At 26.1% G+C, this 16,926-nt stretch overlaps 2 protein-coding genes across 2 annotated transcripts in view; one reads left to right on the plus strand and one right to left on the minus strand.

Annotated features, from left to right (window-relative positions):
- Positions 1-1,122: 1,122 nt before the first annotated feature.
- On the minus strand, positions 1,123-10,247 carry LOC107170190 (pickpocket protein 28-like). Its single transcript, XM_089223390.1, has 10 exons — positions 10,054-10,247; positions 8,286-8,504; positions 6,156-6,291; positions 5,839-6,008; positions 4,973-5,189; positions 3,463-3,730; positions 3,324-3,389; positions 2,193-2,328; positions 1,976-2,067; positions 1,123-1,259 (listed from the first exon to the last, which is right to left on the minus strand). The coding sequence occupies exons 1-10, from the start codon at positions 10,146-10,148 to the stop codon at positions 1,123-1,125; spliced, it is 1,536 nt and encodes a 511-aa protein (XP_089079516.1). The 5' UTR covers positions 10,149-10,247.
- Positions 10,248-15,994: 5,747 nt separating this feature from the next.
- Positions 15,995-16,926, plus strand: part of LOC107170321 (uncharacterized) — a 54,449-nt gene continuing 53,517 nt past the window's right edge. Inside the window, exon 1 of the mRNA XM_015520412.2 lies at positions 15,995-16,222. The gene's annotated coding sequence lies outside the window, so the exon portion shown is untranslated. The remainder of the gene's footprint in view (positions 16,223-16,926) is intronic.

Genomic DNA, 16,926 nt, shown 5'->3' on the forward strand with positions numbered 1-16,926 from the left:
CTAATGCATGCTTATCTCAAACGCATCTTTCAGCTACAATTTGACTCAACCTTGAATCAATACAACTTTATTTGATAAGATATTAGATTGAGAACACAAGCAATTTATTTATATATTTTAATTATTTGATCAAGATGTACAAACATTGTGAACCGTTTTGATAAGAACTAATGTGTAAAATTTAAAAATGAAGTTGTAATAACAAAACAATTTTTTAAAAAGCCAGACAAATCATAGTTATCAATTCTTAAATATGATATTAGTATTTTTGCTAACAAGGTAAAAGAGTATTTAAAAACATATTGTACTCTGAAAAATAAAAATGATTCTGAATGGAATTTATAAAAAAATTTAAATTGTAAGCCTCTATAGGTACGTCTTATAAATATTAAAATATACCTAACTATATATTAATATAAGCATGATACTGCAGTAAAGATTAATAAAAACAACAAAAAAATTACAATAATTTTTGTGAAATGTGTTTGTCTTTGACTTGGAGGAATTTACTCTCCATTCTTGTTGTAAGTACTGGAGTTCAATTGATTATGTTACGTATTAATCAACAAGGACGTTATTTATTCGATCCATAGATGCAGTTATTTGCTTGAACGGTAAACTGCGTAAAATGCGAAAAAATAAATTTTTATTGATGAAATCTGATTAATCATCAATATTGATCAAAACTACGTTGTTTTATAATTCACATTTTCAATTAGTGTTTAAATGTCTTATTGTATATAAATTGTAGGTTAACTCGTTATTATAATTACAAAATAGTATTAATATGCTAGTTTTAATTACTTTTACATAGTAAAATATTCAAATTAAATAAAGCGTAGTAAATAATAATATGTACATACATATTTCAATCTATTGATCTGAAAATATTCAATAATTATAACTTTTTCATGACAAAATATCATAATGGTGCATTAACAATAACCAACAATAATTTTATATAATTTAGTTGCTTACATTTAAAATAAATATTTTACCAATGCTCGTAATTAATTTATATTAATTTTAATTAATTTTAATCCATAGTGATATAACATAGATACAAAGTTTTTTTAATTAATGTTTTTATAAGTTAAACTTTTAAACTAATATTATCACTAATTATTCACTGTTTATTAATGTTTTATCAAACATGTGTATAATGTAATTGCCGACCATTTTAATCATGATATATAATATTTCAAACAAGTTGAGTAAATTTATTCCCAAACATAAACTTATTAATCCTCCAATATTACCTGTAGCAAAATAAAATAAATTTATAACATCTTATAACAACAATGACTTGGTTAAAAAGTTTTTATAATATTAATAGTGTATTGTATAGGAGTTTGCAAATGTAATATTTAAATATGTATTTATGTCAATATACCATTTATGTCAAAGTGAGAAAACGAGAATATTCTACTATTCTACACAAATTTTCGAGAAAATCAATTTTCTTTATATAACTCACAAACAAATAACCGTAAAGAGTTTTTACTAAATATCTATGACTGGAATTTTTTGGATGTATTATTAAAATATTAAATATATTTTGTTTCGTTAAGATTATTTTTTGCTTTTTTAAATTTATATAAATAAAGTTTTTGTGTATCGGTAAAATAAGTTGACAATTAATTAAAAATTTTCTCATAATTCGTTCGTAACCTCAAGTACGATACAAAAAATAATAAAGTAAACAAGTAATTATTAATATATTATTGAATTTAAAAAAAATTGTATAATAATAGATTATTAATGAGTTATCTCGAATATAGATAATATAATATAAATAATAATTCTTAAATATATGCAGATCTACGATTTGTTTTCGATATTGTTTCTTTTAAATGATGATTTATGATTTAATTAAAATTTAATATGTCCGTGATTAATATATTACACTTAACACTTGTGTACTATAATATAGCATAGTGAGATTTGTTTTTGATTTGTTTTTTTGACAACTTACTTATTAGAGAGTTAAAGTCTACAATTGATGTGGTTATGTATGCTGTGAAATAGGGTTTGTTAAAAACGAACTCAATTGTGGCACCTCTAGAACTAAAAACAAATGTCTATTGTAGTATTGTGTATTAACTATAGTAAGTAAATTTATAATAATTTGTATAAATAAAATATGGAAATTTATATATTTTGTAAAACATAAGTGTTGATCTGATACGTACTTATTCTTTACAATATTTGTTGATTTCATATAAGTCCAATCGTCGTAATGGGACGTATATGCGATCCCATATTCTACTACAGAGCATGTTGGCAAACATTTGCATGTTAATTGCATTTCCGGTAGATAGGATGCTTCTACATAAAAATAATATCATCATATTTTTGATTTTATTTCTTAGAACAGTTACAAAATAGCAGTAATTTAGTTTTGAGATCACCTGTCGCCAAAAATTTGGTAATTATTTCAATACTCTTATATTCTATGTTATTGTTTAACATTCTATAAGCTGCTCTTTACTCTTTTTTAGGTTTTCATATTTTATATTAATGGAATACCGCATACATTTTAAATTAAACATTATGAAACAGAGTCTTTGAATGAGAAATTCATAGTATGTTAAAAGTAAATTTCAAATTGTACATGAGCTCCAGAACGTAATGCCATATGTTGTTCCACAACTCCAATTTTCAGAGATTTTAATTATTAGGTAATAAGTATGCTGATCATGTGCACTTCGTTTCCCGTAAAAAATGCATTAAAAAATTTTTTTTTTCAAATTTATTTTATTGTACTGGACAAATGGCGCCACCCGTTAATTATTATTTTTATCCCTCAATATTTCGTAAAATTGGATAAAACTATGATTCAAACCTTCTTTGTAAAGTATTCTAGGTATCATTAAAAAAAAAAAACGCATAACTATGAGTGGTTATATAGTGGTTCCGGAGAAGATGAGTGACAAACTGACAAGACTTCCATTTTCAGATTTATATTTTATAGTTTTATACTACTTTATTTTCATAATGAAAAATGTAATGTAATTGATCTAATCTACCATATAATGTTTCATATTGCTATTCATGGGTAATCAATCGTGATTTATATTTTTACCAAATCCATATAAGTTAAAAAATGTTTATTTTCAGAATGATTGCATTCGTTACGAGGATGAAACTTTAATACGCATTGTATTATTGTAACGACGAATGACAATCTAGTAGATATGCAATTTTGAAATGAATGTTTACAGTCTATCGCTAGAACAACTACTGTAACTAAGCAAATAAACAGTAACTAACTAAGATGTAGGTATAATTATTATTATCTTTAAACATAAATACATACTTACGTTGAGCTTTTATCATACACTCTTTTTTCGCCGAGCCACAAATTTTAACACTGTTTGACACTAAATCTAATCGAATACAAGATTATGTATATTTAAATGTAAACTAAAAGAAATATATGATATTAATTAAGATACTTACAAACCATGTCGATAGAGACACAGCCACATATTGATAAAGTTTCGTTTAGAACACATTCGAAATTACAATTCCCCTGAGTGTACTGTTGAAAAATGGATAATTTTCTCTCGTTGTGCAAATAGCATTTCCTGATTTCTGGAGAACGCCACTTTAATTGGGAATCAATTTTTTTCACGAATGGGGTAATTTTTATTCTAGTGTAAGTATCCGGTTTGATAAATGACCGAGGATCGAGCAAGAAATATTCAGCTGGGTTAGATAATGTAATCTTAATAAAACAAATAGATGTTTTTGAGCTGTGTGATACTTATTAAAATATTAATGTTAATATTATTAATCATTATTATTATTATTATTATTATTATTAATTATTATATAAGTAATTATTATTTTTATTTATTCTCTAATCAATGGTTTAAGGCAGCGGTTCCCAACCTGTGTACCACGGTACCCTAAGGGCACCGCGAGCTCATTTAAGGGGCGCCACGCCTCATCCGAGAATGAAAAAAATTATTAAATTATATATTAAAAATGTATTGTAGGTAGTTGAAAAGGCAAAAAATTATTTTACATACAAAATTACTTAGAATACTATTTGTATATCCAATATTAAGTATAGCGTTTCTAATATGTGTCGAATAATTCAATAATAAATAAAAACAGGTAAAAACATTGCCAAACTTTCCAAAAATAAGCAGCCTCAAACATCTCATTAATTACTAGTTTTTCACTATTAAAACAGAATTTTTTTTTAATTTAAACAACACAATTATAATTTATTAATAATATGTTCAATAAAATTATTTAAATCAGTTATGAATGAAAACTAGTGTTTATTTTTATCACATTTCTTGTGATATTCACAGAAGGGCACTTAACAAAATGTGTACAAACAATAGGGCACCGCCTGCTAAAAAAAGGTTGGGAACCGCTGGTTTAAGGTTATTCGTTTTAAAATTACAACTCAATAATAAAATTGTTCGAGGGAGAAATCGAAATTTTCTAATGGCAATTAATAGTTCTAAAAGATTCTAAATATTTTGTATATAATATCATATTGTATGAAAAATAGTTTAATAAGAATAAATCTTTAATGAAAAATTAGGTATAAACGGTTATTATATTTTAAGTTCCTATAACAAAAAAAAACCCATATCGATTTTGCAGAAAATTACTCATAAAAATTCTTATTTTTCCTTAATTTTGTTTTTCCCGACGCTTCTTATTGAACCAACAAGTTTTGTTGAACAAGATTCACTTTCTTACTAGAAAAGATGAAGTAGAAAATCTCAGAAATTTTTTTTTAATTTGATATCATCCATGTAAAATCAATACATTTAACACTGTGTTCAGAATTTATATCAGATAGGATTATTAAATCTGAATTAAGTTATTAATAGTCTATCATCATAATTTCCACAATAGTTTTTAAAAATTAAAATTTGCTTGAATTATTTTTAGTAATGTTTTACAATAAGTTTACACTCTAATAATTTTATTTTTTACTCACAAAAAAATTACTTTGAGACGAACAACTAAAAAATTCGTGATCCAATGTGTTAACTATCAATTTAAGACGATGGTAGAAACTAACCCCACTTGTTCTAGCAGGATTTATGTTGACAAGAATATTTTTCTCTGAATTTGGTGGGTATCCATCATCCAAATTCCAATTTGATTTCTTAGTAAGAATATACGAATTGTTTTTTAAAAAGAAATTCAAATATCTGAAATTACAATATATTACATTATTAAAATGATCATAAAGAAAGATTTAAAAATAAATATCGATTACCGATGTTTGACCAAGTAGCTTGTATATATAGGTACTTCATAAAACTAATCTAACATGTAAATTCTGTCTGCTCAAAAAAGTATTAGTATTTAAGATTCTAAACTGAGTGATAAATGTAAATGTTCTTTAATGATGTTGGTATTTTGTTGTTTTTGTGTATGTCTGCACGCATCAGGAAAATGCTTGAGGGTAGTTTCTGATATAAAATAGGATGTTATTTGCGCTTGGAAGGGGGTCAAAAGTAAAAAAAAAATAGAAAACTTATTAAAATAATCGGGAAAAAAATATGGAATAACTGGAATTTTTAAGAAAAACCAGTTTTAACATAATTTATTTTATTCCCTTATTGGTAGGTACATGCACATTTATATAAATATACATCTAATTATTTAATATTGAATAGATTTCACGAGTATGATAATGTCCCCCTCAATAAACCCTCGAACTTTTGATCACACCCTACAAATTACAATTCAGTGATTTTCTTAATGATGAATTTAATTTGAAACCTACTATAATATAGCGGAGCGACTTTCTTAGCTTTTTAAAACCAAAACTTTTTATATATAATACAATTTTACCTTTGATTATATTCATTGTTAAACATTTGAAACGATGGCATCATATTAACCGTAAAACATAATCCAAGTATACTCATTTTTGGTTGAATAAACTGGCAAAAATTTGAAACGGTCAAATTTTCCCATTTACCAGCTGATTGAAATACTTCGGAACAACTAATTGCACAATCCTATAGGATTAAAATACATTATATAAAATATTTTAATTTTTAAGGTACCATTAATTACATATACCAATTATTTCATTTTATTTTAAAGATAAATAAAATTCAATTTTAAAACAGAAACAAATATACTAAGTTGAAACTTTTACTCACGTTAATCAAATTCATAATTGAATCTTTATCAAAATAATCTTTATCAAAATGTTTGTTTTCATCAAAATGTTTGTTTTTACAATTTTTGTAAATATCCAAGGAACATATTTCTGACTGATAATGTTGAAGATTTTCCCTGAATAAAATGTATAACTAAAGTTTTAATCTGCAAAAGTCTTAATTTTACTAACACATTGCGTGTATTATGATTAGAGATGGTATAAAATTTGTATCAGACCACTTTAATTAAAAATATATGACACATTTAGTACGTAATTGGTATGAATTTGAACAATGTATGACTGTATTTCTGTAGTTTGATTTTGTTTCCATTCGCAAATAAAATCTAAACAAATATAGTACTAATGGATGTTTTTAGGAAATATTGCACTAAAATCAAATACTATATTTATTATTGAATAGATGCTTAAGTTTTTTAAAGCATGCGCAAGGTAAACTTCTAAAAGTCAATATCTACAAGCCTGCAGTAAATTATCCATATTTGGTCTTGCATATGTATATGTATATATATACATATATGTATATGCCAATGAACACTATTTTCATTAAAACAATACTTATAAAAAAAATGGTTTTTAAACAATTCAATTATAATTTTGTAATTAAATAAATAGTAATTAACGGCTAAAATCTAGTATTAAATAACTAAATGTTAAAAGCATAGAAATTAATTTTTCCGATAAATTAAGTAAGATATATTGTTTTTTGTTATATGAGCGCACGGCAATGTGCCGGCCAAGATCCAGCAATGCCAACACTGGCGAATCAATTCACCCAGTTTTCCTAACCTATATATCTCTGTTTCCTCTTAAGATAAACTTTTGAAATTTAAAACACAGATTAATATGGAGTAGTTTAGGACGCTCTAAGAAAATGAGCCTTTAAAATTGTTCCATTTAAAAATGAGAGGATTTCAAAATTTTCGATTTTGTTACTGACTCGCTCACTGACTCACTGATCATCAAAATTATAAGACACTTCCCGTATAGGTAGAAACATGAAATTTGGCACAAAGGTAGGTTTTACAGTGTAACTAAAGGGAAAAATCTAAAAATTGAAATTTTTTCAAAATTAATGGCGCTTTTGAGAGTGTAACATAGAGTATTTGGCAGAGTGGTAGTTATTGGCACCAAATAATTTTGGTTTTTTTACGGACACACTGATACTGTTTTATTATCAATTAAATTAAATTAAATTCACAATTCGATTTGGGAAAAGAGCAGGTTAGGTGCCAATAACTATCAAAAACGAATGCTTAAGGTACCGATAACTGTACAGTGTACCTATGTTTTACCGTATTTATAAAAGTATGAAGTGGCGCGCTTAGCACGCATAAACGTTTTTTTTCAAACAGCGTTACAATATGGTAATAAGAAATTCTTGGTAGTTAACTTATGTATATTATATTTATAAGACATAATAATATTTTTGTAAATTTACATATATTTCATTCAAATACAAAATACAATATAATTATTCAAATACAGAATATTTTAATAATATTCGTCGGTTTACGTGATAAAGTCATAAAAAAATGTTGATGAAAAGTTGAATCCTCATGGAATTATTAGTTATTACCGAAATAGCGACGACCGTATCGTAATTGCGACGCATAATGTTGGTGTGGTTTTTAGTGGCAAGAGGGGAAAGGTCGTGCCCATCCACACGTGCATTAACCGCTCATGACGCTCATGAACGTAGCCAAACGGGCGGCTTTCTGTTCTGTTCCCTTTGATAGTGCCATTGTTGAATACAACCGTCTAAGAACTTTCATTCAGAGCGAATCATAGTACATTACGGTCAATTCTAGTTTATGATTCATTCAGAAAATGAATTCAGAAGTGTTAAGCAATACAAATAAAAAGAGTGTTGCTCTTTAATGTAGGAGTGCTGTGAGGTTATGAATTAAAGAATACCAGACTTAGCCACAATGTAGATTTCACTACTTTGATATGCCGACTTTTTTGGGAGGGAGTTTGGAACTTGGCCTTTTTCATCGTTAGGTTTTTTTTTGGTGAGGGGGGGGGGTACAGTCTAGTCTACAGTATTATGTTGGAATCACACACATCATAAATAGTGAGGTAGTTATTTATTTAGATATGAACTTACCAATATGAGCTGTTTGTGTTCATGTGCTTCTCCCAAACCCATTTTCGCAGTTGGTTTGATGGACAAATATTAATTGACGGAAAAGGTATATCTTGAATGGATGATTCTGTGTTTTCAATGAATATGATGGTTGGACTATCAATCCAAACGTTCATCAAACCTCTTAGAGCACCCAAAGTAATTGATATCATAAAAAGAAACGTCAGAACCCAAAACAATCTAAAAAAAATTTGTTATATTTTTCATAATATTTTTAATACATCTGTCATGATATAAACCAATCTAAAAATGTATTTATTTTATCACGTTTTCATACTTGACTGGCATTCTTCTTGCATACAATAGACTAATATTATATTTATATGAGGTAATCACAATCAGCGATTCTCTACCAGAGTTCTGTGAAATGATTGAACATAATATAACAAATAAAGCATTCATACCAGTTTTTTGAAATATAAAATATTTTAATATTCTATAAATAAAAATACAGATACCGTCCACTTAAGTTTTTTTTAAGCTATTTAAATTTTTATCCTGCTATTGTAGTCTTTTATCAAAATAAGATGTCTATATATATTAAGCATGATAATAGGTAGTAAGATAAACTACTCATTATGGCTTTGTATTTGGCTTTAATCACTTACATGTACTGAAATTAAATAATCAACTGGTGTCACTTGTTCCCGGAAAAGGAGCCACTCGGGTTTTTAGTGAAAAATCTTCGCCACATATACACTTGTAACTTGTTCCAAACCAACCGTTCCCCCCAACAATAATGGCTGATGGCCATGTTTGCCGAGTTATAATAAACCATACTGTCTCTCACAGTAATAAACATATAATATTACCCAGGCTAATGATCTCAGATGTTGAAACCTTAACGCAATAAAAAACTGCTTATTATAACTACTAATTATTCCTCAAATGCTTTGTATAAACTGTAAGTCTGTATATAATTTTGATAAAGTAATGGTTTGTTTTTGAAATAATCATTTTACATTAAATTTTGAATTTATTACAAAAAAAAAAAAAATCAAAAAGTTAAGTTGCTTACCAAAGATTATTTTGTTAAACGAATTTCGCATTGTATTTTAGTATAGTAAATATATATGAATATATAAAACTTATATTATATCTTAAAAAATATTGTAAACACAATAAATATGTATATTATTAAAATGCTTTTATTTTTATACATTACAATAAATTATATAGATGTTGGTTCACCTACTGAAATAAACGAAGATAATATATGTTTAAATATACACGACATACGGTTTATATATAAATAATAGTAAAATAAAATTACTATACAAAAATATATATTAAATGATAGAGGACAAAATCAAATTAAATTGTATAAAATTGTTAAAATGAATAATCTTGATTACAGCTTGAATTGGAAACATTACAGAAAAATTTATTTTTGTCTAAAAAAACTGAGCTTTCCATGAAAATATCGTTTATTAAACATTATCCAACTCTTAAAAATTCAAATTCAAATGCAAATTTACCCCTAAAACCAAAAAAAGATAAAACTTCATTATTTTTCAATTAATTATAAAACCATAATAATGAAAAATTTAGAACAGTTGAAATGAACAATCTGAAATATTGTAATTTATAAATAATGAAGTACCCCGCGCTTATAATTCCATTTCTCTACGATAATGCACTGAAAATAGTTATTTTAATTAAATATACCTACTAAAAAAAAAATAGTAATTTCAAATAAACATTTAATTCAAGTATATACTTAACTTACTTTTCTACGGGTGATCTGTCCTTCATCACAAAATACTGCATACAATGTGAAGTCGTTTTTTCACAATAATAACGAAACCAACTACTTTCAGTCATTTTAAATATTTTAAAACAAAACTCGTGTATAGTGAAATAGGTATTTACGGTATTTCTGTACCTATTTATTCAATATATTTCTTCAACATATTCACTGGATTAACGATGAAGCACTTCTATTTTTATTTTTTATTTTTTTGAAAGTATATTAATCGTCACGTTTCAAAATAAAAATAGAATTAGGTACCTATATATTTTTTTGGCTAGGCTTGGCAGTTGAATGGTACCTATAATGATGATAAATATTATAGTAGTGAATTTTTAATATTTAATTGCGATGACAAATACGATTATATAGATGAAAATAAATAAAACGCAAGGTTTTTAAGTGGGCTCTGGAGAATTGATACATAATTATTATTTTTGATGTATAGTTGTAAATAAAACTGAAAAATGCAATAATCCGAACTAGTCACGTAATGTATTACTTTTATAGTTTTATTATTAAACATTTTTTTTATTTTTTTTATTTATTAACCCACGAAAAAAATAGGCTATTGGGTGATTATTTTTAGTAAGTTTTTCAAATGTGAGATAGAGTGCGGTTGGTTGGAACACATTTTCATGTGACAAGGGTTTGTTGTTAAAAACCTAGATGGTCACTCATCTAGGAATTAGCAACACCGGGCCATATATACACAAAGTGTGTTTCATTAGTTAAGCGTGTGATCACGCCTCACCAAACCACATTAAACATATTCTATGTAAATACTTATTTAGTTATACTTTTATGTAAATTCATTAAACGTTAGGTAGTGTATATTGCTCAAGCATTTATAATTTATTTAAAATTAAATTATTAAATATATTATTTTTTGTAAATAAATAGATAGCTACTAAACTACTAAAGATTGTTTTATAATATTTTGTTATATTATGTCCTATATGGCTATATGTCGATATGAATAAATATTTAATATTCAGAAATACTGTATAAAAAGTATTTTTAGCTAATTTCTCAAAATCAATTTCATAACATTCAAATTTATTTGTTTTAGTTATTTGATTACAACAGTTTAAGGAAACGGACAAACAACTTTTGTTTATGAAAAAGTTGGGTTTATTTTTGATTTTGAAACACTCAGTTTATATTAAAAAATAATTGTTACATTAAAGAAAACTTTTAATGAAAAAAAATTGTCATTCTCGAAAAGTTATAATTTGTAAAGATAATAGAGCAAACAAGAGTGTATACTTTAATATGCTCTTATTCCACGTAACGGGATACGATAATGTATGTTTGGAATTAAATTAAACATAAGAGATATTTATCATAGTACTTAAATGTTAAGATAATATGTCTTGATCTGGAAAATAATAAGAACAAAAATGAAAAAGACAGTCTTTTCCTTAGTAAAATAAATAAAAAATAAATAATTTGGTTATAATAAAGTGTTAAATTAATAATCAGAGTTCAGATTTTATAGCACTCAAAATTGCACAAATATACGCTTGTAATATAGGTACCTTAAATATCATTAATTATGCGCTAAAAATACGTAATAAAAACAACAAAATATGCAAAAAATGACATTTTTTAATCACTTACAATTGACTATACAACGTATTCAACGCTCGTTCGTTGATGAACTAGCGTCCAAAATCATTAAATACCTATACCTGTGTCTTTACCATCATATTAATAATCATAACTAATGTCTATGAGCAATTTAGTTTGTTATTTGGAACTCTAGATTTTCTATTATTATTATGGACAATTCATCTTAAGTATACAAAGTCAAATAATTAACTAAAATAAAAATATAATTATTAATACAAATTTTGATTCTATATGTTAAAATTTCAGAAAAATTATCCACAATATAATTTACAGAGGAAAATGGGGGTTATTGTTTGAAAAAAGCAAATTTTTATATCACATGATACTCTGGTAGTACAAAAAAATTTCAAGAATCAAAAAATATGGTGTTTAAGTATATTCACCTTCAAAAATTAGATTTTGAATAAGGAAAGTGGGTGAACATGCTTAGTGAATCACTCTGTATAGACTATTATAGCTTACCATTCAAGTTAATAAAATATACAATAAACTTAGAACATTTATACAACTATAATCTTATGTTCATAGTTATTTCCGTATAATTTTATATTATCTTTGCTATTACATAATTTTGTGTATGTACTCGTATATTGTACATCAATATACTAACTGAGTAAATATTTTGAGAAGATAATGATTAAAGCCGTGTGATCATTTCGCCGACTTAACGTGTTTACATTATGATAATAATATTATTAATAGCTGTTATGAATATAATACTCGTTAATATTTAAAAAAATATTAAAAATAACTATTATTGTTTTCTAAAAACAAATATTATTCTATTGATAGTAAGTAATAAGTAAATATTAAACATATTACTAAATATTACTAAATATATAATTAAATGCTCACTAAACAGTAATTATATAAATGTAGAATGTTTTCAAAATGTTATCTTGATTAGAAGCTTATATACATATTATGCCACAGTGCTCATAACAAAATTATAATGGTCTAATAACTAATGAGGTTACTGTTTCGGTAATGAAAAACTATTTAATAGATTTAGAATTAAGCTGATAAAATTTTTAGACGATCGTCCGAATTTTGTAAGACCCAAACCTCGTTTATCTTCGTTGTTAAAGTATGTTTACAAACTCATAGGTAGTGTGATTTGAGTATTTTTTGAATTACTATTATTATTGAAACATGTTTTTATTTAATCGGAATATCAGATTAACTTTGATCTTCGAACCCTCATTTTAGTATTTCTATTACCACTGCTATTATATTATATTTTTTAAATTGTTTTATTTGACATTAGATTCTTAAAATCAAACAGATTTATAGTTTATTATTATTACTGAAGAAAAAAATAAGACGGTATTGTAAAAATATATTTGTTATTTAGTTTCCAGTTTTGTATGTGAAAAAACGATTGCATACCTATGAAAAAAATCCAAAAATGAAACTTAGAAATATTTTTGTGATCTTACATGTATTTTACAAGTAGTGTACTTAGATTATATCCAAAAAATATCCAAAACACGAAACCACCCTGCTACCATTTATCCAAAGCTAATTGTTGTACCTATATCAAGGCACGGTTGTACCTATATCAAGGAAAATTATTTAAAACGGGAATTTTACGCGAAATCTGTTTTCAACAAAATCAATTGTACTTTTAGTTGTGACTCTAAAATAAATCACCGTAAATACATGAAAATGTTCACTGAATGTTTTAATTTGTATACGTCATAAAATGTTTAAAATATTTTGACTCGAGTTGAACTATTTATAAGCATAAGGAATTTTCGATTATTAGTTTTTTTATGTATAAATGTCACTAAAAAATGTTTCACTCGGACAAAAACTTTAAAATAAAATAAAAGGTTCCTTGTAAATTTATATTACTGAAAAAAAAAATTGAGCATAAATTCAATAGCAAATTTTTATGAGCGTCTGAATTTCAAATCTTATAAATTTTACAATTACGGGAAACATGCAAAATATTTTAAGTTGGAAGTTCATACAAATTTTCTTTTTAAATCTAAGAATTGAAAATCAAATTTTATTTCCTAGAAGTTTGCCCAAAACTATAAAAAAATATCTACTGAAAAGTCAAATTACATTTTGATGAATCTTTGAAGTTAGTTTTGTTTACTAATTTTCAATTTTTTTTAGTTATTTTTTTCTGTAAATATCAATAAACCGTCAGGTCAATAAGCTTGAAAATGTAATACCTAAAATGTTTTTTATAAATCGTTACAGCAGTAGTTAAAAAATAATATTAAAAATGTAAAACTCCATTTTTTTATAGGAATTTAAAGTTCAAAGTTTAAAAATAAAGTTTAGTATAATATATAAACACATTTTTTTTTTTAGTTATAGTTTGGACGAAATTATATATTAAATAGCTAGAACAACGATTTTAGTTATATTATTCGTAGTTAGTATTGAAACTTATAAAGTATAATATAATACAAAAATATGGTAGTATGCAAATAATATCAATTCAAACTACCGGCTACTGTATTAATAGTAACAAAACACAAATAAAATAAAATATCCTAGACCGAAAAAACCGTCAAAGTTCATAATCGTTTTTCGTATACAACGATATTATATAGGTATTATAGAGTTAAAATGTTACACCATCCATTATAGTGGCCCACATTTAATTATAACCTACTGCACAGCAGAGTGACAGCCACTTACCCACTTTTTAATAATTGATAATAAGTATTATAACTAGTTATAACTTATAAATTATAATAGATTGATTACTAAACTGAGGGACAATTTAATATTATACATGTATGACATATCTACTATCAGAAATATTTTGATATCTTAATTGCATGTTTTATCTTGTTTATTGGATTTCAATGCATTTGCCACTTAGCCAGTAATTATATTATATATAATGAATGTAATTGGATAAAAGGATTTTATTACAATCTAGATAGTCTATAATATTGTGTATTATGTTATTATTTAAAAGACTTAATTATCATACCTACATATATCAGAAAATGTTTGATGATTAACAGGAGGTGCCTCAAAGTTTTATTTAAATATTTATAAGGCCGGTGACACACATGAGAAATTTGTTTTTCACAATGAATCACATGAAACATATTACATGGTTAATACACACAGAACAAATTTGTTTCATAAATGTTTTTTCACCTACCCACCATTTAGTTCACCCAGCTCGTTTTAGTTGATCTAAAGATGTCGTCCGATGATGACATTATTTTTCTGCAGTGGTGGTTAAATCGAAACCAATAGGTATTAAACTTTCGCATTATTTTTTGCACATTTTTACTATTACCTATTGATATTTGTACTTTTTCTGATCCTTTATAATATAGAAGATAGTTTAAAAAGGTAATTAATACTATAATATAATCATAATCAATAACAATATAAATTATTATAAATTATCATATTTATACGTATCTGTTTACGTTGTTAACAGCGCGGGAGTTGATATAGTGAAATGACGAAACAATTACACATGAAACCAAACTGGTGTTTGTTTACAAAATATTTTTGCGATAACGTTTTGGAAACAACAGTGTGTGTTGCTCCATTTAAATACACGCGTTTTCAAGTAACGAAATAAATTACTTGTTTCACGAAACAAATTTCTCATGTGTGTCACCGGCCTAAGATTATAGCTTAAATGAACAATCGGATTAACTCGTTCATTTTTTCTTTAAAAAAACCTTATCATCAACCAGATTCTTAAAAAAAAATGTAATGAATGACTTAATTTTTCTGTAAATGTTATTCTAATTAAAATTGACCTTTCTAAACACTGAATATAAGTATATGTGACACAAAGAAATAACATAATAACAAAACATATCAGAATTAGAATTTTCACATTATAACGTGTAGTAAGTAAACGGCGACAGTAGCATTGTCGACAAAGGAGGAGCAAGCATACAAAGCATAGGTACAAATATTTTTTGAGATTTGGGAGGGGGCTGAAGCTCAGATTTAATTTAATTTATATTTAATTTTTTAATTCATATTAGACATTTTATTGACACTTAAAATGTAGTGTATGTATAACATGATTTTTTTTTTTTTTTTTTGGGGGGGGGGGCTATACAAAGTTAAGGAAAGCTAAGCCCCTTCTTAAGAGCATCTATAGGAGCAAGAGAGAGAACTACTAGAGAAAGAGACAATGCGGAAAAAAGTAAGGAGGAATACGTGGAGAAGAAAAATCAGGAAGAGGAGGAGGAGGCCGTCTGGCTGTAGAGTGCGTGCGCAAAGCTGGTCCGTCCAGCGCGTCGCGCACCCTCGTCAGTCATAGCGTCGTCGCACGTTTTCGAAGTTCAATTTTAAGACGACGCTGTCTGTGACCATCATTCTACTCGGTCGGCCACGACACGCCACACTTACTATATCTTTGGCGACCTTGAGCAAGTTCGCGATTTCGAAAATCTATGAATATCGTGTTTTTGTGGTGAATTGTTGGTTTTTTTATCGTTTTGAATTCCAGATCGGATATTCCACATCAACTAAGAACAGTTCGGCAGTCGTTTACGAAATGGTTAGTACCTAAATCAACGCTGGTATTTAAATACAATCACAGTCGTTAAACTATTATATATGTTCAAGCCTGTTTTATATTTTTGTTTTGCAATGCAATTTGTATAGGTATACCTCAGAGTAAATATTTAAGTATGTATAACTTGATAAAAGTAAGCAAAATGTAACATCCCCTCCCACCAATAATCATTTGGAGATTTATTTGTAATATGCAAAACAATATGTATCGTAAGGCTGGCATAAATTTAAAAATATTAAAATTTAAGTTTTACTATGACGTATTTTCCAACATGTGAAGATTCTTAAGTTACTTTTAACTCTTAAGTTGTGTAAACTATAATTAACTCAACATATTAGTGTACATGTTGCGAAAATGGCATAGGTAGTCACAAGAAAAAATATCCTGTAAACAATTATTAGTATTTTATAATCAGAATCTTATTTTCCCTTACAATACTGGCAAAATAATTTCAATAATATTTTTTATTCAAATTAGATCTATTTATCTAATTTATATTTCTTGTTTAAGTAAGTTTACCTAATACTTATGGTAAAACAATACAATTTTTCATCCATTTTTTTCTTTTAAACGAACTAAATAATCAATCATAACGATTTTATTTCTCATAAATTATTTATTAAAATAATGTATCAATATTCCAAATAAATATTTTGAATATTATGTAGATTTGGACTCGTATTAAG

The sequence above is a fragment of the Diuraphis noxia genome, unplaced genomic scaffold, assembly GCF_037042655.1.
Source record: "Diuraphis noxia isolate RWA-SAM2 unplaced genomic scaffold, SU_Dnox_SAM2 contig0003, whole genome shotgun sequence".
Taxonomy (NCBI): Eukaryota; Metazoa; Arthropoda; class Insecta; order Hemiptera; family Aphididae; genus Diuraphis; species Diuraphis noxia.